General features: G+C 45.2%; 1 protein-coding gene and 2 non-coding genes across 3 annotated transcripts; all 3 read right to left on the reverse strand.

Annotated features, from left to right (window-relative positions):
- Positions 1 to 17,592: 17,592 nt before the first annotated feature.
- Positions 17,593 to 17,727, reverse strand: LOC116826714 (small nucleolar RNA SNORA31). The gene has a single exon (XR_004374126.1). It is a non-coding gene; the product is annotated as a small nucleolar RNA SNORA31 (small nucleolar RNA).
- Positions 17,728 to 18,594: 867 nt separating this feature from the next.
- Positions 18,595 to 24,029, reverse strand: TPT1 (tumor protein, translationally-controlled 1). The gene is made up of 6 exons (XM_032783636.2): positions 23,898 to 24,029; positions 23,497 to 23,570; positions 22,446 to 22,633; positions 21,059 to 21,164; positions 20,350 to 20,466; positions 18,595 to 18,812 (listed from the first exon to the last, which is right to left on the reverse strand). Exons 1-6 carry the CDS (start codon positions 23,923 to 23,925, stop codon positions 18,810 to 18,812), a joined length of 516 nt encoding a protein of 171 aa, XP_032639527.1. The 5' UTR covers positions 23,926 to 24,029; the 3' UTR covers positions 18,595 to 18,809.
- On the reverse strand, positions 18,871 to 19,002 carry LOC116826713 (small nucleolar RNA SNORA31). Its single transcript, XR_004374125.1, has one exon. It is a non-coding gene; the product is annotated as a small nucleolar RNA SNORA31 (small nucleolar RNA).
- Positions 24,030 to 24,534: the final 505 nt, after the last annotated feature.

A 24,534-nucleotide genomic window follows, 5' to 3' on the forward strand; every position in this document is an offset into this window, starting at 1 on the left:
TAGGGGACCTAAGGACGCAGGGCTTTTGGTCCAAGGCCGAGATGTCTCTCCACATCAATGTGAAGGCGTTCACGGCACTTCGTCTAGCCTGCCAAACCTTTCACGCTACTCTAGAAGGTCACAGCGTGACAGTTCTGACAGACAACACAACCACCATGTTTTATATAAACAAGCAAGGCGAATTCCACTCCTCTCCCCTCTGCTGAGAGGCCCTTCTTCTGTGGGACTTTGTATAGCCCACTCCATCCATCTCGTAGCATCATATCTCCCAGGAGAATGGAACAAGCTAGCGGACAGCCTCAGCAGGTCGTACTGCATGCACGAGTGATTGATAAGATCAGACATCTTGCAGTCAGTCTTCCAGAAATGGGGGTTTCCCCAAATGGACCTCTTTGCCACCAAGGACAACAGACAAAGTCTGCAGTTTTGCATGTTCCAGAACCACTATTTGAGCTCGGTCGTACACGCCTTTGTGATCCCTTGGAGCGGGAGTCTGAAGTACACCTTCCCTCTGCTCCCTCTCATCCAGAGTCCTCAAAGTTCACAGAGACCAGGTGATGATAATTTTGATCGCTCCAGCCTGGCCTCGGCAGCACTGGTTTACAACCCTGCTAGAGCTGTAAGTGGCCACTCCAATTGCCCTGCCGCTACACCGGGACCTCATCATGCAGGACAGAGGGTGCCTGCTCCGCCTGGATCTGCGTCTGTGCACCTCATAGCATGGAAGCTATCTGGCTAAACACTATGGGAAGCCAGTGCTCTCTTCCGGTACGACAAATTCTCCTTAGCAGTAGGAAATCTTCCACTAGGGCAGCCTACCTAGCTAAGTGGAAAAGATTTTCCTGCTGATGTGAGCCTAAGCAGATACAGCCACCCCAGGCCACTATTCCAGTCATCCTAGAATACCTCCTGCATCTCAGGCATCAGGGTCTCGTTCCTTCCTCAATCAGGGTGGCATCTAGCTGCCACTTCAGAGTTCCACCCGGGGGAATCCGAATGCTCTGTGTTCTCTAACCTCATGGTGGTGCAGTTCCTCAAGGGATTGGAGAGAGGGTTCCCCTACTCACACCCACCAGTCCCTCCTTGGAACCTTAATCTGGTCCTTTCCAAGCTTATGGGGCCCCCATTCGAGCCCCTGGCCTCTTGCTCTCTCCTTCACCTCTTCTGGAAAGTGGCATTCCTGGTGGACATTACATTGTAAGGAGGGTGTACGAGTTACGAGCCCTAACCTCGGAGCCTCCTTATACAATTTTCTGTAGGGACAAAGTCCAACTCAGGCCACACTCAAAATTCCTCCCTAAAATAGTCTCGCAATTCCATATGGGCCAGGACATTTGTTTACCAGGGTTCTTTCCTAAACCACATACAGACCCGAGTCACCGTAGCCTGCACACTCTGGATGTCCAAAGGGCCCTGGCATTCTATCTGGAGCGAGCTAAACCTTTCCGCAGGTCAATGCAGTTGTCTGTCACCATAGCTGATAGAATGAAAGGGTTTCCGGTCTCAGCGCAACACATTCCTCTGCTCCCTCTCATCGTGGATTGCGCACTGCATCCGCACTTGCTATGAGCTTGCCACGGTTCCAGCTGCAGTGGACACAGCTCATTCAACGAGGGCACAGGCGTCCTCAGCAGCTTTCCTGGCGCACATCCCAATCCAGGAGATCTGTAAAGCAGCCACCTGGTCATCGGTGCACACTTTCACAACCCACTACGCAGTCAACAAGCAAGCCAGAGATGATGCAATGGTTGGCAGGGCTGTTCTTCAGTCAATTGCTCCATGACTCCTACCCTCCTCCTATGGTAAGCTTGTGAGTTACCTAATGTGGAATGGATGTGAACAAGGACTCGAAGAAGAAGAAAAAACGGTTACCTACCTTTCGTAACTGTTGTTGTTCAAGATGCGTTCACGTCCATTATGCTTCCTACCCTCCTTCCCCTCTGTCGGAGTCTCCGGCAAGAAGGAACTGAAGGGCAGTCGGGTTGGCAGGGGTATATATGCCCCGGCATGGAGGCACCACTTTGGCGGGCTCCCCTGCCAACCCAACAGGAGCCACTAAGGAAAAATTTCCTGACGTCCACGCACGCGGCATGCGCACACCTAATTGGAATGGACGTGAACAACACGTCTCGATGAACAACAGTTACAAAAGGTAAGTAACCATTTTTTATCCCAGTGCAAAACTCCCTAGTGTAGACACGGTCCAAGCATGGTGAAGGCAGTGCAAGAATCTAGCAGTAGCTGTCTCCAGAAAATTATGTGGAAGATGAGCAGGTCTACCTTGGAATGTGCATATGTAAGTCTGTATGTTCTAAAATATAAACTCAGAAAAACAGGTTGGAGTAGATGATGCTAGACACTGTCAATTCTGGGAAGTTGTCTTACAGATGAGAGATGTTAGTTTTCTTTGCTGCACCTCAAAGGGAGCAGCATGTGAATATTAAAAGTGTGCTGGCAGAAAGTCACGTGTGTCTATTGGAAAGGTGTTACTGATTCTTGGACACAGAAGTGAGCGTCATCATTTGGAGTGGGAACAGTGCTAACTAACTGTTAAAATCCCAGTAAGTGCTCTCAAAGCCTACACTGTTTTGAGTCACTTCTGTATTGTCTTCACCAGCTGCTCTAAATTGGCTTTGACTGAGCATACCTCCTGTACGTGTCAGTTCTGCCTACCCACGTTCAGATGTCACCATCACTCAGATGGTATTTGGTTAGTCATCATATTGACTCCCAGCAAACCATTTTCTTTGATTATTTATTTTTATGGTTGAGAGCGCTTCTGCAGGCTCACCCCTGTGAGGGTCTTTTCTCTGCAGTTTCCAGAGACAGTTGAGAGCTGTGGTCAGCATGGCGCACCTCTGAAGGGCAGCCTGCCCCTGTGGTAGAAACAGCAGTGGGAACATTTCTCCAGAGCTGCTCTGCCTTTTGATCTTTAAATTTTTGCAAAATTTGTTGTGAGTTTTCAGACTTCTCTACCTTTCAGCTCTAACCTTCTCCTCACCTTGGCTTGTTTATCCTCCATCCTCCCAGCTGCTTCTTCAACCAACATTTTTCAAGCTTCTTGGGCATAATCCGAGATACTCCCCCTTGCCCATTTCTCTCCCTGAGTACAGAGGATAGAGGCCGACCTGCCATGAGCAAGCCATGAATCCATGGAGTCCTCTCTCTAGAGTAGAAATGGGGAGACTGGCAGTGGATGACGGTAGCTGCAGGTCCTAACATATACCAGAACCTGGGATAAGAAGAGGTCCTGGTACCTCCCTGGGGAAGAGGTAAAGTAAGAAGAAATGCAGAGCACTAAGGCCTAGTTTACACGACAATATTAAACCATTGCAGAGCAGTTGTCAGTGATAAGCTTAACACTGAGCACCACTGAGCTGCAAGTGTGTTGCCGGCACAAAGTGCCCGAGGGGGGCAACAGCAGGGGGGTCCGTCGCCCGGTGTGCACCACGCCAATAAACACGCCAGGGTAGAGAAGCAAACTAAGTTTATTTGAGATCTCAAAGTGGTGCTGGGAGACTTGACATGCCTCAAATCCAGCACACCTAAAACAAGCAGTCTGTTCCTTTATATCCATGAGAACTTTTCTCGCTGACAAGCAAGCCCCCGTTTCCCCTCCCTCTTCTGTCCGGCTGCAGCATTCTTTTCTCACACACTTCTTTGTCTTCCCCCTCCCTCTTCTCCTTCCTCCCCCTGTAGCAGTTACGTAAGCGCAGGTGCATTAAGTAATCTTGGCCGTGGCAGCTCATTAGTAAGTTTTCCTTCTGCAAGTTATCTTGTCCTTCTGCTAAAGGTGCACAGGCCTCATTATTTCTGCTTTAGACCAGTTTGAGCTGTATGGCAACTGATAAGGGACGTTGCACCTGGCCTTTTCTATTTATTGGCCTGTTAGGTCAATTAGAGTTTAAACATGGAAGAACTTCTGCTCATCTGAGGCCTAAACAGGGAGACTGTATATCCTTATTGCCTTTTACCTTTTAAGTTACTTAGGATTATCCTTAGTGACACCAACAACTGTAGACAAGGAAAAACCATATTCAGCATCGTTTCAGCTAACCACATATACCCTGTGTTATGAGCAAGGTTTGAGCACAGTCATCAGAAAGAATGCTGAACACAAGTGCTTTTGTGGCTAGCCTTCGCTCAATACCAGTTCAGCTAAGCCAACTGCAGACAGCCATATTCACAGTGTTTTGATTCTGAAGCAGAGATGAGGCCTAAATGACCTTAAAGAAAGAAAGAATAAGAAAGGACAAAGGGTTGAGTTAAAGTGGCAGCTGAAACAATGGAAGGTTCTTTAAAACACTTCAATCTGTGCCAAATTGCTGCTGGGCAACATTTATCTGAACTAGTCAATAAAATGAATGGAATGTGTATGTCAGCACTATCTTGAAAATCAGTCAGAATAGACAAAATGGGAACTCCCAGGAGTGGAAGAGCTCAGTAGCTTTACAGCTTTTAAAAATGATGAAATAATGATCCCCACACAATTGTGGTGGAATAGGTAATGAAATGACCTACTAAAATGAAGGGCCTAATTTGAATAAAGAGGGGGCTTGACCAAGGTGTGTTTACCTGCCTAGCAAGTTCTCACATTGAAAGGGCTCTGCTGTTTTGTTAGCATAATCAAAGGAACCAATGGCTGCATTATACTGAGAATTTTAAAGTATCTAATTAATGCTGCAGGTGACAGAGGGATGCTCTCTGATAGTTTTCTCAGTGGTTAGGCAGACATAGAATATCAGGGTTGGAAGGGACCTCAGGAGGTCATCTAGTCCAATCCTCTGCTCAAAGCAGGACCAATCCCCAGACAAATTTTTGCCCCAGATCCTTAAATGACCCCCTTCAGGATTGAACTCACAACCCTGGGTTTAGCAGGCCAATGCTCAAACTGCTGAACTATCTCTTCCCCCATTTCACACATTTCTGTGTGTAAGTCACCTAATAACCTGGAGGAATCACTGAAAATTTGCTTAACTCCAAAAGTATGCAGCAATGCCTTAGAAGTGAGGGGTGAGAAGAGCAATGTTCCCTACAGGAAAAACCTTTCTTAACCCAGTCAGACAGCTCAGCTGCCATCGCACACTCCAACAGCCCAGAGGAAAAATATAGCAACTATTTAGTCAAAATGATTATGCCCCTAGACCTGGGCAGACCTTTCCCTCTCCCCTCCACTGCTCTGAAATCCACCAGGCAATTTTTCAGTTTAAGATTGAATGAGCATTTTCCCACTGACCTTTCAATAAAAATCATGTTAAAAGTGATAGTAGGATTTCCAGTTTCAAGAGAAGCTGTGGAAAGCCTCAGTGGCTGGACCTCACAGGGACAAGAGTTTGCACAGAAATGTCTCCAGTTGGTGGCCTGTGGGAGCTCTTATCAGTGCATCCTGGCCTGGCAAAAACCCAGCATGTGGACTAGTTAAACTTCTAGACAAAATTGTCCTGTCTTCTAAGTGCTGTGGGAGTAACAGGTGAGATATCAGTGGCTCCTGGGTAGCTCAGGAGAGAAAAGGTGTCTACCTAGATTCATGTTCGAAATTTTTACAGTTTCATTTATATTCCTCCTTCTTCAGTGTATGACAGACAACCCAATATATGTGGACTAACCTGTCCCAAGTCAGAGGGAGAGACCTTTTACAGACACCTCAGGTTTTTCTGCTTTTATCCTATCTTTAATGCTATGATCCTGTTTTTTAAATAACATCTGAAGGCCCTTACGCCTTGTTTCAGTTAGTGTTTAAGGCTATGATAACACAACATTTACTTGGGAAAAGTCCTATTAAAGTTGATAGGAATTTTCTGGGAGAAAGGAGCGATATAGGATCATGTCCCAACTGTTGTAAGCCTGGAAAGCAGCTTGCCACTGTAAACAGCAATGACTTCCCATAAAGTTTTCTAGTAACCTTTAAGTAGCTAAATGTTTCTCGGAGATTGTTGTCTCTAAGTGTTATATGATGATACAGTCCATTGATACGTTGTATCTATTGGCATCATTCCCAACCTGCAAATGTTTCGACAGTGACAAGTATCAGAGGGGTAGCCATGTGAGTCTGGATCTGTAAAAAGCAACAAAGAGTCCCGTAGCACCTTAAAGACTAGCAGATGTATTGGAGCATAAGCTTTCGTGGGTGAATACCCACTTCATTGGATGCATGTGGTGGAAATTTCCAGAGGCAGGTATAAATATACAGGCCAGAAGCAGTCTGGAGATAACAAGGTTAGTTCAATCAGGGAGGGTGAGGCCCTCTTCTAGCAGTTGAGGTGTGAACACCAAGGGAGGAGAAACTGCTTTTGTAGTTGGCTAGCCATTCACAGTCTGTTTAATCCTGAGCTGATGGTGTCAAATTTGCAAATGAACTGAGCTCAGCAGTTTCTTTTTGAAGTCTGGTCCTAGACAGTGACAATGTATTTATTGCACTGTGCTTAGAGAAGTATAACCTAGTGTCCTGTCACAGAGTGTAGTGAGTTTTGTGTAAAACTTTGGGAGCTATTTATCTTGGTTGTCCCAAGTCCAGATCAGGAGCATCCCAGGGAAGAGGCTTTTTACATCTGACTTAATAGTGCTACTTTGTTTGAGGAGGAAAGCCTAGGACAAATGCATCTGGTTTGTACCTAGTAGAATGGGATCCTGGCTCATGACTGGAGCTGAGTGGTGCTGCTACAATATAAATAATGCAAAGTAGTCAGTCCAAGGTGAAAATGCTGCACACTATTCCACCAGAGTGTAACTGCCCCGAGTGAACCATTCTGTCATTGAGCCAGTCACTCTGGAGTGAGTCTGGCAACTGGGTCAATAGCTAGTTTGTACTTAATGCTCGCTTTCAAATATATTAAATATATGCAGTAAAACTGTACCATGTGAAGTGCAACATCAAGGCATCAGGAGTAGGCCTGCTTGCCTCTCCCTAATCCAGCCCCAATTTCCAGCTACTCCCGGGGAGCTACATGTCCTAGCAGCCCCAGCTTTCCACTCAAAACTGAGCTGTAATTTGATAGATTGAGCACAGACTAGGAGATGAGACTTTGAGGTTCTTTTCCTGGCTTTGCCACTGGATTGCTGTATAACCATAGCCAAGACCCTTAACATTGATGCCTCATTTGTCCTTTCTGTAAAACTGGGATACTAGTTAGTGCTTAGGCAGATTTGTAAAGCACATTGAGGCCTGTTTGAAATGTGCTATATAAGGCCACAGTAATAACATTTATTGGTCCCAGTGCCCCAGACACAACTCTCTCAGCAGTTGTATACCAGGAGAAGACTGTACAGCCCCACACACCTTCTGCATCACTCAATGCATATTCTCATCAGATTTCACCATTGTCCCGCACTTGACAATTGATCTGCTTCCTTAATTGTCTGTGGCTGTTATGAGTTCCCATTACCAGCTTCTGACTAACTCTTCCCAATCTGCTCAAAAAAAAAACCCAAACAAACAAACAAACAAACGAAAAAGCAGCAACCTATGCTCAACTCAAATAACTATAAATAAATACCCTCTGTTCCTGAAATGTGGGACATTAATGCAAATTCTAGGTATACAAATCAAAACCTCCACCAAGAAAGCAGACCACAGGATTGGCAGGACTCTGCTTCATTCATCCATGAACTGCTGGAATTGGTTAGACTTCTCTCTCTTTTGTCTCTCCCCTTAAATTTTATTTGTCCACATGTGTGCTGAACTGGGGTGTACTCCTTTTTCTTCAGACTGGAATCCCCCGGCATAGGTTCTTAACGATAATCTTACCACGATATTAAAGGTGACCTGCAAAGAAAGTGTGTGACCTTTTTGTTTTTTTCATAATGTAAATGTTCTGGATGCTTTTTGATTTGTTAATTTCTTTTCTGCTTGTTTGTTATCTTGGAAATATTATGAAGATCAAGCCTTGCTTTGGAAAAGGGGAGAATTGGAGGCAGAGCTTTCTCAGGCTTTCCTTTGAGGAAGTGAGTTGTTTAAATCTTTCCTAATGAAAGCTGTCAGTTTAATATTTTTTCAAAAAGCCCATTTAAATTAGAGTTTAAACCACCTGACTAAAAATCTCTTCTCCCTTCTCCATCAGGGGTTCTCACAAGGCCACTAATTCTCCAAAGTGTCTTCCAGCAAAAGAGAAGTCAGTATGTGATATTTCTTATGCGGGGGGAGTATCCAAAAAAAATATTTTTGGGGGAAAGGGCGGTTGGGGGGGAGGAGAAGTGGGAGGAATAAAGACTTCATATACATTTTAAAGAACCAAAAACAAACAAACCAAATGAAAAACAATGTGTGGGAGGGACAGATTGAAGTGGGGAGGGATAAAGTAATCACTGGTCTCTTTTACAGATCACTTATGCAGTTGTCTCTATTGTTGGGAATTGTACTCCAGCCAGCCAGCTGGCATGTTTCCAGTGCCACAATTACGAGTTGGCTCCCTCTATGCAACAATATGGCCCTGTATCTCCCCTGTCGCCTCTTCTGTCAGGTATATGGCAAAGCAGCACATGGGAGTAGGTGTTATCCACATCATACAGATGGGGAAACAAGCACAGGAATGGTACATGAACTGTACAAGGTGACACATCAAGCCAACAGCTGAATAGAGTCCAGATCTCTTTATTGCCAGTTCACCTACTTTAACACCATGGCAGTTCTTCCTCTAACATAGATAGACTCTGTTGTTACCCACATGGGGATTTGGCCAACAGTGTTAACACTTCACTCATCTTGTGCATGGTCTTTCAACTGGTCAAGAACTTGATTGTATGTCTGATCTGACAAACTGTAGCACTAGGCAGAGTCATTGGTTGCATGTAAGTGTCCCTTAGGATTTGTCGACATCAGAAAAATTAACCAGCAGAGCTACTCCAGACTAACTATGCTGCAATAGCTCCCCATGTGGACACTCTACATTCTCTATTCCAGAAGAAATTTGGTATAATTCTGCGTTGGAAGGGAAGCAATTATTCTGGCATAAAAATCTCTCTTATTCTTGAATAGCATTCACACAGGAATAGTGATGCTGGTTAATTTCCCTTAGGTAGACAGTGCCTTAGAAAATTCACAGTCAAGCATTGACCTGGGTCAACCAGCTTAGCCTGTGAGATCTGACAGGATCCCAGTGAAAGGCTAAAGGCTACAAGCTAACTGGCATGAGATAACTTGTATTTTGAATCATCTGGACATCCTGTCATCCTCTTGTGTAAGTTAACACAATACTCCACTGCCCCCAGGCATGGCCTCCTTATTAGTCATCAGAGGCAATTAGAAAAATAACCTAGATATAAAACTGCCAGGCTATATCAGTATTGTGGTGGTCATAATGCAGCTGTTAACTTGGGGTTCTGACTGCCATATTTAGGGGATTGTTTGTGGTAATGTAATCACCATCCCTAAAGCAGCTGAACAATAGAAATATTAATGCACATCAATCATGAAATGACATTCTGGCTACTGTAAAAGCAGCAGAGAATCCTGTGGCACCTTATAGACTAACAGACGTTTTGGAGCATGAGCTTTCATGGGTGAATACCCACTTCGTCAGATGCATGTAGTGGAAATTTCCAGGGGCAGGTGTATATATGCTAGCAAGCAAGCTAGAGATAACGAGGTTAGTTCAATCAGGGAGGATGAGTTATTTTTAGACATAGTTTCTATCCCTGAGTTTGCCGCTGAATCTCTCTGCATCATTGAGAAAGTCACTTAACCATTCCGTGCCTCACTTTCCCCATTTTTAAAATGGGGCTAAATGCCCACTTTTGTAAAGCATTCAGCTGACATGTACTGTTCTAAGTGTAAAGTAGTCTCCTTTTATTTTTTTTTAAAGAATTGTTATATTTTGGCATCCCAAAATTTCAGGAAAAATTATGGATGCATATTAATTAACTCAGTTATAGCAGTAGTTTCAGATTGGGTGGCGGAGTTTAAAGGCATTTTGTTTTTAAACAGGCTCAATTAACTTAATCTATGCCTTGGATATTTTTTTCCTCATCACATTTTGCTACATCACTAAAATCTGTGTCTCACGTGTATACAAATCTGATCTGGTTAGGTCCTGTGATGGTGTCGCTGGTGTAGATATGTGGGTAGAGTTGGCATCGAGGTTTGTTGCATGGATTGGTTCCTGAGCTAGTTTCAGCATTGTAAGGGTTAAGTGACTCCCGCCTCGCCCTGTGAATTGGATGACAGGCTGGGTTCTTGTCATCTTATTTGCAGTTTTCCTATCCAACTTCCAACTTCTTCCATTGTTTAACAGCCTCACAAAGGGCCTGATCAGAAATCTGTATGAGACACACGTTGGCTCTACCAAAGGTGCAGAATGGGACGTGGGAGATGTGATTGTATCCCACCGCTGGAGGGAGGTGACATTTCTCCAGACATCTTTTGGGAGAGGAAACAGAGTAAAATGAAGCTGTTTGTGATGGGGGGAGGGATGGGTAAAAATACAGCATTATGGGAAAGAGAGTCCTCAGTACAGGGTGAGAAGGAAACGGTGCCTAAGCTAGTAGAGTTATCTTACAAACAGGAGTGGAAGGCAAAAGTACCCTCTTGGTTTAAAAACAAACAAAAGGTTTTGCCATAGTCCACAAGTTTGTTTGCTAATAAACTCCCTTCCTTAGATGGCAGGAAAACTGTACAAGGCCCAAGCTTCTCTGGGCAGAATCCAACATTACCCTGAGTCCTGTCTGGCCCTTGGGTGAGGCCTCTGCCATTCTAGCTGCTATTCCCCCAACCAGAGGTGTGCATTAGAACTCCCTACAACCATTTTAATCCAGTTCCACTGAGCTTCAGACTGGGAATCGGTGGTGGCTGCTGGGAGTTATCACTGCATGTCTGGGTTTTTCCTGTAACATTAAAAGTGGAAGCATATGAGTTATCAGATGGCTTCCTCCCAAGCTATGACAGCAGCCTGTCCCCTAATCAGCACATGGATGGAATGTCCAGGGGGCAGCCACATTCCCTATTATCTGACATTATTCTCCAGGTGGTGACTGACAGCTGCAGTTCCTGTGTGAAGCTCCTACCACCTCCCTTCCTGTTACATACGTGTGATCGTAGCACAGATTATAAAGCTGGTACCCCCTCCATGTTTCCAGCTGCTTCTCCAGGCCATGCCTTGCAATGAAGAACCTAGCTGATCCTAGAAGCAGCTGGAAATGTTGGAAGAACCAGCAGTATGTGACCTCTCTGCCCTCAATGGCCCATGGACCAGGATGGGAACTGCTGAAATAAAGAATTTCCTGCATGTTTCCCATATTGGTTGATACTATTTCCAGAATATTGGCTGCGGGGGGGGGAGGGGGAGATAATGTATGTAAATAAGGAATTAGTGGAATAAAATGACTCCAGTGATAGCTGTTTGCAAACAGTGTTGTTGTAGCCATGTTGATCCCAGGATGTTAAGCTATGTCTACGCAACAGACCAGGGCCAGCTCTAGCCATTTCACCGCCCCAAGCACGGCGGCACGCCACAGGGTGCGCTCTGCCGCTCGCCGGTCCCTTGGCTCTGGTGGACCTCCCGCAGGCGTCCCTGCGGAGGGTCCGCTGGTCCCATGGCTCCGGTGGACCTCCCGCAGGCGTGCCTGCAGATGTTGCACCGGAGCCGCGGGACCAGCGGACCCTCCACAGGGATGCCTGCGGGAGGTCCACCGGAGCCGCCTGCTGCCCTCCCGGCAACCAGCAGAGCGCCCCCTGCAGCATCCTGCCCCAAGCACGTGCTTGGCGCGCTGGGGCCTGGAGCTGGCCCTGCTACAGTTGTGCCACTGCAAGGTCTCCTGGGTAGCTGCTCTCCGCTGGCAGGAGACAGCTCTTTGGCCAGTATAATTAAGACACCCCTAACAAGCAGCGGTAGCTATGTTGGCAGGAGAGTGTCTCCCACTGACATAGTGCTGTCCACAGGGGGGCTTTTGTTGGTCAGGGATGTGTTTTTTTTCATACCCCTGACCGACAGAAGTTTGACCGATTGAAAGTGCTAGTGTAAACAAAGCCTCAGACAAGGTTGATGAAGAAATATCTTTTACTGCACCAACTTCTGTTGGCAAGAGAGAATCTTTCATGCTACACCGTCATCTGAAGAAGAGCTCTGTGTAGCTCAAAAGTTTGTATTTTTACCACCAACACAAGTTGATCCAATAAAAGATCTGACCTCACCCACCTTGTCTCTCGAGTGATAGTTGTCTGTTGAGGCATAGCACCAGGGAGAGGAGAAGCCAAATTCCACAGGAAATTGGACACTGGAGGACAGTTGTTCTTGTCTCATCATGTACTAGGCAGAAGACATGCAAGTATAGAGGAGAATATAGACAAGGCCTTGCCTTTACTTCCAGAGTACTTTCCTACCAGTTTAATTACATGTTTAAAAATCAGTCTAGTTAAATTGATGCAAATCCCTAATAGATGCACTTAAACTGGTTTATCATGTTTACACTGGCATAAATCAGCCACAGGAGGCATCGCTGGTGTACCTATGTCAGCTGCCAGCCACTGACGACTGAATTGGGGTCACTCTCTTGGTAAATAAAGCCCAAATTTTAAAAGGTATTTATGCACCTGGATCCCATTGATTTCAAAGGGAGTCAAACACCTAAATACTTTTCAAAGTCTGAGCCTAAGTCTTTGTACACAAATCTTTAAAGACTAGTAATAAATGGTGAATTTTTTAAATACTCTCTTCTTCTGCCATATGTAAGTAATTTAACAGGTATGTTAATAACCCCCCTTTTGGGGAGAATAGAATGCCAGAGTGTTTCATGCTGTGCTCAAAAATAAAACATTTTTAATTTCCCCTCCCTGTTTCAGCCTATTTATATTACAGGATTCTTCACCTTTACCTTATATTATTATAGTGTATTGTAAAATCTTAGCAATACAATATATAAACAGTAACATTCTGGTAAATTGCCAGTAATGAAGGTGGTGTGGAAGCAGTCAATTTTGACTACTCTTGAATAGTTACTGTATCACAAAGGTGTCAGGGAGCTAAATCATAAATGAAAAGTTCTTTGCTGGCAGCCTAATTCATTAAATATTCTTTCTGGATGTAACCCCCCACGTTCCTTTGTTATGTTCAGCTTTTGGGTCCATGGAACCTGTCCATGATACAGTGCCAGAGAATTTGCAGGGTCTTGATGTGAGAGCAGGCAGGAGGATGATGAACTAAGACTTGAAAAGAAAAAAACAGTTGCCCTCCGAATGGAATCAGGTCTCTTTTCTTTTAGTTTGCAAGTCTCTGTGCTCACACAATGTTCTGAGTCAGTTATTGGCTTTGAGTACAAGGAGGGTGTGAAGAGGTTACTCATCTTTCCTCAGTGTGCGCAACTGCTTACTCAGGTTCACTTTGAACTGATGTCAGAAGTGGTTATTTCCAAGTGTGCTGATGCAATAACACTGCACTAGAAGCTGCAACCCAATCTGTGCTCTCTGCTGTTAAATGAAATGCCAGGGTTCTAGTAGCATTATAGATATTTACCAGCCAATACACAACTAATACTGGATATTAAAGTAAAGATTTAAAAAAAAATCACCCTTTATAACCCCAATTTAAATTAGGCTCAACTTCTCTTGGCACAATGGAGATCTATGAACCTGGTAATTTGTTAGTTGCTAGATGAAGAGCTCCTACCAATTTACATCACAGCTCTTGGCAGCCTATACGCTAATCTTCAAAGAACTATCCTTGTATTGCTGTTACCCGTATTATTTCACTTCCCATGTTAGTGATCATTACTCTTCAAGAACCATCTTAATTTAGGGCCTGAGCCAGCAAATACTTATTACAGGAGTAACTTTACTCATGTAATCCTAGTGAGATTCTTAACATGGCTGCTTTTGTAGTGTAGACAAGGCCAAAGAGATTGAAGTCTTGAATTAAACCTTGCCTTGGTCAGAGCACCTGAGGGGAACACTGTTCAGAGGCTCAGACTACTCGTGAGTAAATTTATTGACATGCATGTATTAGCAGGATTGGGCCATTAGCTTGAATGGTACATGGCACAGGCTGGCTTCTATATGTAAGGCATTAGTCACGTTTATAGTGCTTTATCAACAATAACCCAGTGCTCACTGTTCATATGGGGTAGGAGTTTGCAAAGCTCTTTAGTGTCCACCTCACTCTCTGCCCAGTAAAGTCAATGGTACTTCAGTAGTAGTAGTCAGGCCAATGCTGAGCGTTTTTGACAAGTGCCACATATTTTTTGGGCTTAGATCACTTTCTTCTGAGCATTTCTTGTGTCACTTAAGCTTTTTGTTTTTTACTCACAGAACACTCTAAATAGAAGCATCTGACTCCACTCTCAGTGATGAGAGCCACAAAAGCATCAGGATAGCTGCCTGTCAGTGGGCTTGCATATTAACAAGACCAGCCACAGCACAGCACAACTCTGGAAGCTGTGTGCTGCCAGGCTTGGGTGCAATTTGACATAGGGGCTGGGTAAGCAAGATGAGCAAGTTTTCAATCAGGGCTTGTCAAGTTGAAAATCCAGTGAAAATTAAATTGAGACTAATTTACCAAGATTTTTTACCCAGACCCGCAGGGATTTTTTTCTTCTTCTATGGTGACATTTACATCATGAGTAGAAAGAAAGGCTTAAATGCACATATCCTATTCTAAGGTATCATGGATGCTGACTTATTTGATGGCTAATGTAGGATTAAGAACCCCAGTTTATAGATTCCAGGCACATCTCACAGGACCTCTTAAAATCTGTAATGTAGACAGAGCCTCAGCGTACACTGACAGGAGGTTTTTCCCCCCGTTAGCACAGGAACACCCCCTCCCCAAACAACCTTAGCTATGTCAACAGAAGTCCTCTCCCCTGGCCATAGCTCCCAGCATAGATGCAGTTATGTTAATGAAGATTGTGGTTGTTTCACACCCTGACTGATGCAGCTGCAGCTATGCTGATATAATTTTTCAGTATAGACCAGGCCCCAGGACAGTCAAGACTAATCAACTGAAGTCCAATGCATGTTCAAGTGTATTAAATCCCAGTATAGATGCTCTCATTCAGGAGTCAACAAGCCTCAGAGCATTGTTACAGGGAACTATCACAAGATGTGATGTACTTCAGCCACTGCATTAAATGCCCCAGTAACAACTAGGCACATGATACCAGACACTCACTATGCTTTCAAGGGAATTCACCCAGAAAAAATACTTCCCCCAACCCTCCCCCTCCCCCCCAAAAAAATTCTGTCACCTGTGGACACTTTTCACAAGGTAAACAAACTGGCCGGGCTCACCAGGGGCTTTCCCTACAGAAGTGGTGACCGGGGCTTTCCCTACAGAAGTGGTGACCCCAGTTTGAGAAACACTGAGCTAGCAGCTGCTGTGGCATTTGGATCTTAGTCAGCTGCATAATGTATCTGAGACCATCAATTTTTCAGTGGCACTTGGATTTTAACTGACTGAAGCACTAAATGCTAAAGGAACTGCAAAGCACTGAACAAAATTTGTAGGGCTGGGAGATGAGTGAAACAATACTATCAATCAATTGGTAGTGAGCATGAGTTAAGACAAAGAGCGACACCTGTGGTAGAAAGCAGTCAGGCTGCTTAGAGAAATGCAAGCTACTCATTGAAAGGGAGAAAATAAAGGAACTCTTAGTTTATGCACATGTATCAGGTGGCACATGACTAGGATTCATCACAGAATTTGGTTGAGTGGTTGGGTCGTTAGTTATCCTGGCCCAGGCCAGGCACTGACAGAGTGCAATGTGAACACTGAGCCATGCCCTGCCCCCATAGCACTGAGGGATATCAGAAAGACATGATGCTGACACTATATGTGCAGCAGTTTCTCTTGCTACAGCCCTTTTTAAGAGTAATTTCCCCCTCTCCAAATATCACATTTATCATATCTCATGATGTAAAGAGGGTTAAGATAAAGGGAGGGGAAGGGAAATAGTTTCAGGGTCTACTTGAATCATAGACCTCTAATCAGTCAGTCCAAATTGCTTTGAATTTTTTGGGCATTCACCTTCTGCAGCATGCCAGGGTTTGCTTGCTGCAAGTGATCAGTTGTATCACAGAGCCAGGCAGCAGTGCTTGGTGGGGACTGACACCATTTTTTGCATTAATTTTTTAGTGACCAAAGCTGGAAGATGGAGTCATTCTTAAGTTTTATTCTTGCCTATAGGCCTAAATTGGGGGAGGGTGTGGCTATGACTGCATGGCTGATAATGCATGTTTTAACTAACATACAAGCACAAGGAAATAGGATTTCAGTTCAGCTGCTCAACCCTCTTTTATTCAAACTTTTGACACAGACTTGGGAGGAAAAACCCCTTCAATCAAGGGCTCACATTGGCTAAGGAATCCTCCACCAAAGCATCACACTTGCTGTCTCCCATTTTAGAACAGGACCAAAAATGTGTGTGTAAGTAGGAGGGGGCAGCTGTGTTAGTCTGTATCCACAAAAACAATGAGGAATCTGGCAACACCTAAAGACTAACATTTATTTGGGCATAAGCTTTTGTGGGTTAAAAACCCACTTCTTCATTCAGCTGTATCTGAAGTTGGATTTTTACCCACAAAAGCTTGTGCCCAAATAAATCTGTTAGTCTTTATGGTGTCACCAGACTCATTTTTTAAGCAGTTTACACGAACGCACACTTAAGCTCACTGTGGGAGTTAGCACTTGGGTGTATGATTTACTACCACTGTAATTCTAGAAACCCATGCTGTTATAAAGGTGATTTATAGCAGATGAGATTAGTCCTCATCCTGAACTGCAATAAACTATGAACTTTTATACTTAGTGTTTCCACATGAGGGAGCTGTTGCTTCACATAGTGGGTACATCTGAAGCTGCAACCCTTTCAAGGCTAGACAAGCCCTTAGGCTTTCATTATTCATCACTGAGGTCACTTAATCTGACTACATGCTAAGAAGGGAAGAAGACAGCCAAAAGAAATGTCAATGGTTAATGGGGAGTAGTTGGCTATAGACATTACATGAAGTGTTAGGAAGTCCTTCCGTAGAATCCACCCCAGCCATACTAGGCATCTTGGGTACATAAACTAGAAAATAGGTTGAGCCCAAAGAGATCTGTCACCCAGCCCAACACAACTGCTGCTTCAATGAGGACAGATTAAAGCCACCCACTCCAGAAGGGAAGGAGACGAGAAGCCCCTGGCAGTGCATGGGTCTAGCATCTCATTGCTTCTCTCCCTGAAAGGGCTGAGACAGTGTCAAGGAAGAACATGATTTTGCAGTGTGGAGGAAGGGTGCAAGTCTAAGGTAACTGCCTTACCCCAGGAATAAAGCTGGTGATTGTAGGCTAGATTGACAGAGCAGAGCAATGAGATGGGACAATGCTAAACTGGAAGTTGAATACATAACTACAAGATTGCCACTTACAGACTAAAGTAAGTGATTTAGTTTTGTTGACAACCATAAGTCCATCATGGGGAAAAGATTAAATCTTATTTCCATCACTGTTTACTGTAACAGCTTTATTCTGGTCTAACAGCAACCTGCTCTGAAACACCCTAAACTGATCACATGTAGCAGAAACCCTTTGAAGAGGCTATTGTGATTGGAAAGGTACACCCAGTCCTTCCACCTATTGCCAAGCTTGTTAATGTCAAGCTATTTTAACTCAACAGTAATCGCTCTAGGCTAGCTATATTCCTTTATTCAATCTGGACTGCCACAGGATGACAGGCAGAAAGCGCAAGGAACTGTTTTACTCTTGCATCCTAGTGAGGACCAGAGAAGCAATGGTCACGTGCTCCAGGTCTGTCAAGTAGATGCAGTGTTAGCGACAATCCTCCACCAAGGACTAACACCCAAATCAATACTGTACCCAGCTTTTAAGAGGTTGTAAGGTATAACCCCAGCCCTGCATTCTTTACCCAAGTAGCAAGGTGCTCTCTATTAGCTTTCTCCAACACTTATTTTCCTGTCAAAACCTACTTCATATTTTCCTTGGGAATATTTTAGCTAGTTAAAGTATATTCAGCATCCCACCTATCAAGCCAGTTGTAAATCTACTTAATCCTATCACTGATCACTTACACACTGCTGCTTAAAGTGAGAATACTGCTCCATGGTTCGGTGGTACCTGCAGACACAGTCTATAAGCAACACTAATTTTATATTAGCTGCATTCCCACAACCTCCCTCATACACACATGCATAGCTCAACATCTGCATTCTGGTGTTGTTACCAAGATCTTCTCCCCCTGCTTTAAGCTTGCTGTGCATGGTAAAGAAACCAAATATCCTTGCCTGATAAAGAAGCTCAGCCAATACTCCATATTAATAGCTTTAAATTCAGTTTTGTTTTATTGGGTTTTGGTATCTCTTCCAGAGAGTTAATTACTTCAGTTTGTAGAACTGTGAAAGATGCAGAAGGTCCACTTCATTATGATGGCACTTTGGACATTTCCCTTATTCACCTCAGACTGCTAGGCAGGCAGAAGTTTAGGAGCCTGCGCTCAAATTCCAGTGTCTCAAGTAGTGACTTGCATGAAGTCTATCTGAAGACAGTCTTAAGTTGCAGTGTACTAGGATCAGGCTATATTACCAACAAGTATAAAGGTCCTTGGGCACAAGACTTGCAGCAAGCTTATGGTAGTTCAGCTTAACAAACACATTAGACCAACAGGCATTACCTAGAATGGGTTTAATGAGTTTTATTTTAGACAACCTACATGACAAGTTTTTTTTTTAAAACAATGCCTCCACTCCAAATCAGGGTCAAAAATAAGTGAATAAAGCTCAAGATGGTATCAGTCCAATTGGTAGACACTGCTGAGTCCTGGTGTTGTGTTGATGAGGAAAGAGTAGCAGCAAGTTATGATGACAGGTGATCCAAAATAGTTGCTCGGTTTTGTTACTGTAACAAGAACACAATGGTTATTTCAGGTTCAGCCAAGCAATAGTGTCTAAGCCCTGCATGTGTTCCCCAATTCAGTCTGAGCTGCCACATGATCAGGCAGGCAGAAAGCACAAGGAAGTTCCTTTTGCATCACAGTGCAAACCCAGGAGCAGCAGGAGAATTGCTCAAGGTCTATCAGAGGATGCATAACATTTCTACAAGCTCTCGCAGCTACTGATGCTCAGAACTTTCTAAAGATACCAAACATAACAATGGCCACCTAGATTTCTCCCTGCACCTCCACTGCAGGCACGACAATGTGACTGGGTTCATCTTATGCCACCTCCTGAATACAAGTTCAGGTTCACAGGGGACAAGACTGATTAAGCTTTACAGAATATGGTACAAATCTGATAAAGTCAAGAGGAGCTGTGTGACAGTTTCAAGGTAGAGCATTCCAAGAGAACAATTTCCTGCTAGCCACCCCTGGAACCAATAGTGTTAGACCTTCAGTGCACTGGTAGATTGGGAAAGTGATGCACAAAAGTTTCTGCTCAGCCCAAGTGGGGAAGATATTCCCATTGTTCACTACTTTATTCTAACAGTGTGAAAACTACATGTCCCTGAGAAATCAGAGCTGCAGGAGTTAACAGGCATAGTTAGTGCTGTATGAAATTTGTAGGATATCCTACAAGATTAGGAAAAAAAATTAGTTGGCCACCTTTAAAACTCTTGCATGCCAGAAGATTTACTTTAGTGCAAATTTAGTGCCTTGCACCTGGTTTTCCTGGATTAATATTGTTCACAGCCACTTTAACTGTAATACTGGCCCCCTCAAAGTAATCTAAAGGAAGGGATTTGCTACTGATTATAATCAAATACTAGCTTCACTGTAGGATCAAAGTAATTCCATCCTGGATACTTGGCACTTCTAGAACCTGAAGTCATTTAACCTGCTTTGGCCAAGTTGTGTAATTCACTAAATTTGAGGCCAATTGAATTTGAAGGGAATGTGTGATCCAAGCTGTACAGTTGAGTATAATGGGGGCTGCAGCAATCTAGAGTTTATGTACCGGAACGTAAACCAAGAAACCACATCACCTGCATTAGAGGTTTTATTTTGTCTTAAATACTGCCCTAGTATGTTAGGCAAGAACCAATACAATTACCAGAGGAAAGGATGGACTCTATATGGGGAACACCACACCATGAAATATACCACCACTGATCTGATTTGGTCTCTATAGTGGGACCACATCTTTGATAACAGATGCCTTCCAGTACAATTCAGTTTAATGCCAGAAGGGACTATTGGACAGATAGTCTGACCTTCTATGTATCAGAAGCTATTAAATGCCACCAGCTACCCACCAGTATGGAGCCTGATAATCAGTGCTGTCACAGCGACATTTTGACAGGTGATTCTAGTCCCAAAGCTACTCTGAATTAGTAGCTTGCAACACTTATATTGCAACAGTGGACATTTTATACACCAAGGAAGTTAGCCACACGCTTAAATATGTTAATAATGTGACTCAAGAACTCAAGTACTTACACACTTCTCAGTTTCTAAACCATCCTTAAAGAAAATCATATATGGAGTTACTCCATCCTCACGGAAGTCCAGGAGAGCCACCATGCCATCTGGATTCATGTTCTCACCTACAAAGAACTTTGAAAAAGAACTGGTGTTACTACAATTATGAATGTACTATGAAGTCAAGACTAACTATGAATAACCAAAATACTCTGTGGACAGTGTTTGGCAGGGGGGAACAAAAAACCCATCATCCAGCTCTAGAAAGTTTTCTTGGGCAAGTGCCATCAACTTCTAATGAATCTAAGCCCATTTTGGAGTTTTAGCTCTTATGATTAGAGCCTTCCAAATAAGTCAATGCAGTATTGACTTTTAAAGCCAGTTTCAAGGCTTCCACTGCATGTTCAACAGCTGGGCAAAGCTGTGATACTTAGAGTGGTCAGCTGTACTATTTCTATTCAGAGCCTTGTAGGCAGTGAAAGTCAAGAGTCAGGTCAACTCCATTCTGTTGCTGCTCAGGAAAGCTATGAATAAGCACCACATTAGAGCCATTTATAAAGTATGACTAGACAGCCTGGAAAAAGGTTGATTGAAGGCGCCCCCAATCACCACACTTGCAGTGGTCAGGAGGTTCAGAGTCTATAAGGTATCTGCAATAGTAGGACAAATCTCAGTTATATCCCTTTGTTTTATACTACTTCAATAGCTTTATACTATTTTTGCTCACCTGGTAATTTTTGAAGTTCGCAAGAATGTGTTTGACTTGTTCTGCAGCCCCTGTCATGAAAGGCTTTACTCTGTCTGGCTTGTGCTCCTCAAGTCTGGCTTTGATTCTAAAAAGAAAGAAAACAAGCTCTTAACTAGAATCTAACGAACATCAGAGATGTTCAGCAGACTGGGGTCACTTCATGCCAAAGGTGAAGTAGTTTGCCTGCTGTTGCTGAACCAGCATTCCTAATACAGGTCTGTCGCAATTTACGGGTATTTAACATGCATAATTTCAACTCCCAGCTGTGGCTGGGAGTCCCAAGGCCTTTAAATCATCCAGAGGGCTCCCAGCTGCAGAGGTAGCTGGTAGCTCCTGTGGCTAACTAAAGAACCTGAGACTCCAGCCACCGTGGCGCTCCAGGCCCTTTAAATGCCAACCCCAGCCCAGCTGCCAAAGCTGCGGGCAGGATTTAAAAGGCTTGAGGATATAATTGACAATACAAGGTTTTCGCTTTACGCGATAACCGTGGAACGGAACCCCTGCCTAAGATAAGACTTGCCTGTACTCCCAGCTCTGACTGTTGACATCTGCAATGCAAAATGCTCTGGCTGCTAAAAAAGCTACTAACAGTACTTTCATGGATGTGTGGAGAGTAGGCAGAGTTCCACAGCAGCAAGAGCACTGTTACAAGCCAAAACACACAAATATAAGGCCCAAGATGGGACTCCCAAGTTGGAGGGAGCACCTTTCACTTGGAGGGAAGAAAGCTATGAGTCTGAATGCTGGACAGTTGGATAATTAGATCAGAATTCTATTTACATACATAAATTTAGGCAAGGAAACATTTTTTGTTGTGTCAAATTAAACAGCTTCCTGGAAATCTAGCTTACAATTTATAACACACAAGCATTTACCTACAAATATTCTAGCCTTACACTAGTTCTAGAATGCCTCTAATCTAAGGCAACGAAACCTAATAAATGTTAGCGCATCAAGCCTTACTGTGTGGGGTAGAGGAAACATTCCTGTTTTATACATAAAGCCTGCAACACTCAATGGAACAGGAAGGCAAGGGTAAGACCTACACCGCATGAACAAGTCCTGTACCTTAGTTAAGACGATTGTCTGAAGTGCTCCCCTATACTCAATCCTCATGAGTCTGAAATGATGGCAAACTACTGGAGCACTAACAATCAGGAGTCCTTGTGGCACCTTAGAGACTAAAATTTATTTCGGCAATCACTTGTGGGCTAAAATCCTCTTCATCAAATACACTGAAGTTATTCAAGTGTCAGACTGACCACACCACATATCAGCATCTATCATGACTCACACTTGCTTTTGGGAATATGCCACCTAAGGAGCTGACATTCGTGATGCAACAATCACTGGTGAGTTCACTTACGCTTTCATGTAGTCCTTGATATACTTCTTGTAGGACTCTTTTGTAAAGCTAGTTTCCTGAAGATGGTGATTCATTACTATATCAACACCAGTGATAACTGTGGGATCTGTTCCTTCTTCAACAGCTTCCGAGGAGGCATTGCCACCAATTAAAGCATCAGCAATCTGACCCTCTGTCCTGGTAACCATCTAGATTTAAAGAGAACCCCAAAAGTTTTAGAGAAAAGCTCCCCAGAATCAAATGATACTTACATTGTTTGGAAAAGCAATATCAACTCAGCTGTCAGTCAATTCAGGAATTGCTCATTTTAAAGCTGGACTATAGAACTACCCCATTATTTCACAACAGCAGCACTGAATTCTTCAACTGTCCTATCAGATAAGTACGGCTAGAACTTCCATACAGATTAATAATATTTGACAGTACTAGTATACTACTTCTGTGCCAAGTCCTGATAAGACGATAAACCACCACCAAAAGCTATATAGACTATTCTCAGATATGTCAATCCTCTAGCTGGGGTAGTCTCAGACATGCCAGCCACCTCAATGGTTTGCCTCCCTTTAGTCAGGAGCAACAGATCAAGTTGCTAACCACTTCAGGAAACGGCTAAAAACCATAGTTAACTGATCTGCTAGCAGGAAGGACCAAAACAAGGTGAGCGACCTTCAACTGTGCTTGTCACCAAATTAACCCTTCGCCTTTGTTACTCTAAGATGGGATACCCTGGTGAGGCCAACAGGGCTCGGCCAGAGCTGCTTCACACCGTAGCAGCTTCGCTCCTGAAACTGCCTGTTGTCCCCCAGCAGACGCTACGGGCCGGCGCTGATCACTTACCAGCCAGCCTAGTGGTTACACCCGCAGAGACGCTGGGCCCCTGGGGAGCAATAGTCCAGATACGGGCCAGGGGCCGGGGCCAAAGGTAGCTCCGAGGCCTGCGTCCCGGGGAAGCGCTGGAGACCGGCGCGTGCCCCGGGCAGGGAGCAGCGTCCCCAGCAGCTGCCGGGACACGTGTCCCCAGTCCCGGGCAGGCCCTGCCCCAGTGACTCACCTTCCCCTCCACTTCCAAGCAGAGCCCGTCGGCGACCTCCCGGATGCTGTAGATATCGGAGAACATCTCATCCTCTGCGGGGAGAGCGCGGCGTCAACCCGGCTCCAGCCCCCCCCTGCGGCCGTGTCCCGCACCCCCCCCCTCCAGCCCAGCACCCCCCGCCGGCTCCAGCCCCCCCTGTGGCCGTGTCCCGCAGCCCCCCCCCCCCCCAGCCAGCCCGGCCCCGCACCCACAGTCCCGGCTGCTCCTCCCGCGGCCCAGGCACCCTCCCGGCCATTCCCAGGCGGGCCGCTCCCTCCCCCGCCGCAGCTCCGCATTCCCCGCCCGGCCTGCTCGTGCTCCAGGCCCTGGCGGCCGGCCCGGCCGGTCCTGTCCCCCGCGCCCCCGCCCCCGGCGCTCACGGCTGATGCAGTCCCGGTAGATGATCATGGCGGCGGCGCTGCTGGGCGGCGGCGGGGGGAAGGGGGGGGCGGCGGCGCGGCTCGATCTGTGCGCGGCGAGCGACCCGAGAGCGGGAGGGAGCGAGGCGGAAAGGGCCGAATCAGCGGCTTCCAGAGCTCATATAGCGGGCACGTCCCTGGCGCGTCACCAATCCCTGCGCTTCTCGGAGCGCCGAAAAGAGTGACGTAGCACACACACCCTGCAGCGCGACGCCACCTTGCGGCCAAATCGGAGGCGGCGGCTGCCTGGCGTTGGCTACAGCGAGACGGGGAAGTGCCGCGCCGCACTGCGCCTGCGCGGCTCTCTGACCCAGAGCGCCTCCTGGAGTGTTGCTGTCCCTGGCAAGGGGCAAAGCTGTCTCTGTGTTCAGGGGGCACGACCCAGCCCTGCCTCTCAGCGCTGCACCCCGGGAAGGGACTCGGTGTTGGCACTGACAGCAGTGTGAGCCCTCCTGCAGCCTGTGCTGCAGCATGCTCTCCCAGTTGGGGCTGCACGCTGAGCACCAGAACAGCAAGGAGTCGCGTGGCACCTTGAAGGCTAACAGATTTATTTGGACATAAGCTTTCATGGGTAAAACCCCACTTCTTCGGATCCATG

The sequence above is a fragment of the Chelonoidis abingdonii genome, chromosome 1, assembly GCF_003597395.2.
Source record: "Chelonoidis abingdonii isolate Lonesome George chromosome 1, CheloAbing_2.0, whole genome shotgun sequence".
In the NCBI taxonomy this organism is placed as follows: Eukaryota; Metazoa; Chordata; order Testudines; family Testudinidae; genus Chelonoidis; species Chelonoidis abingdonii.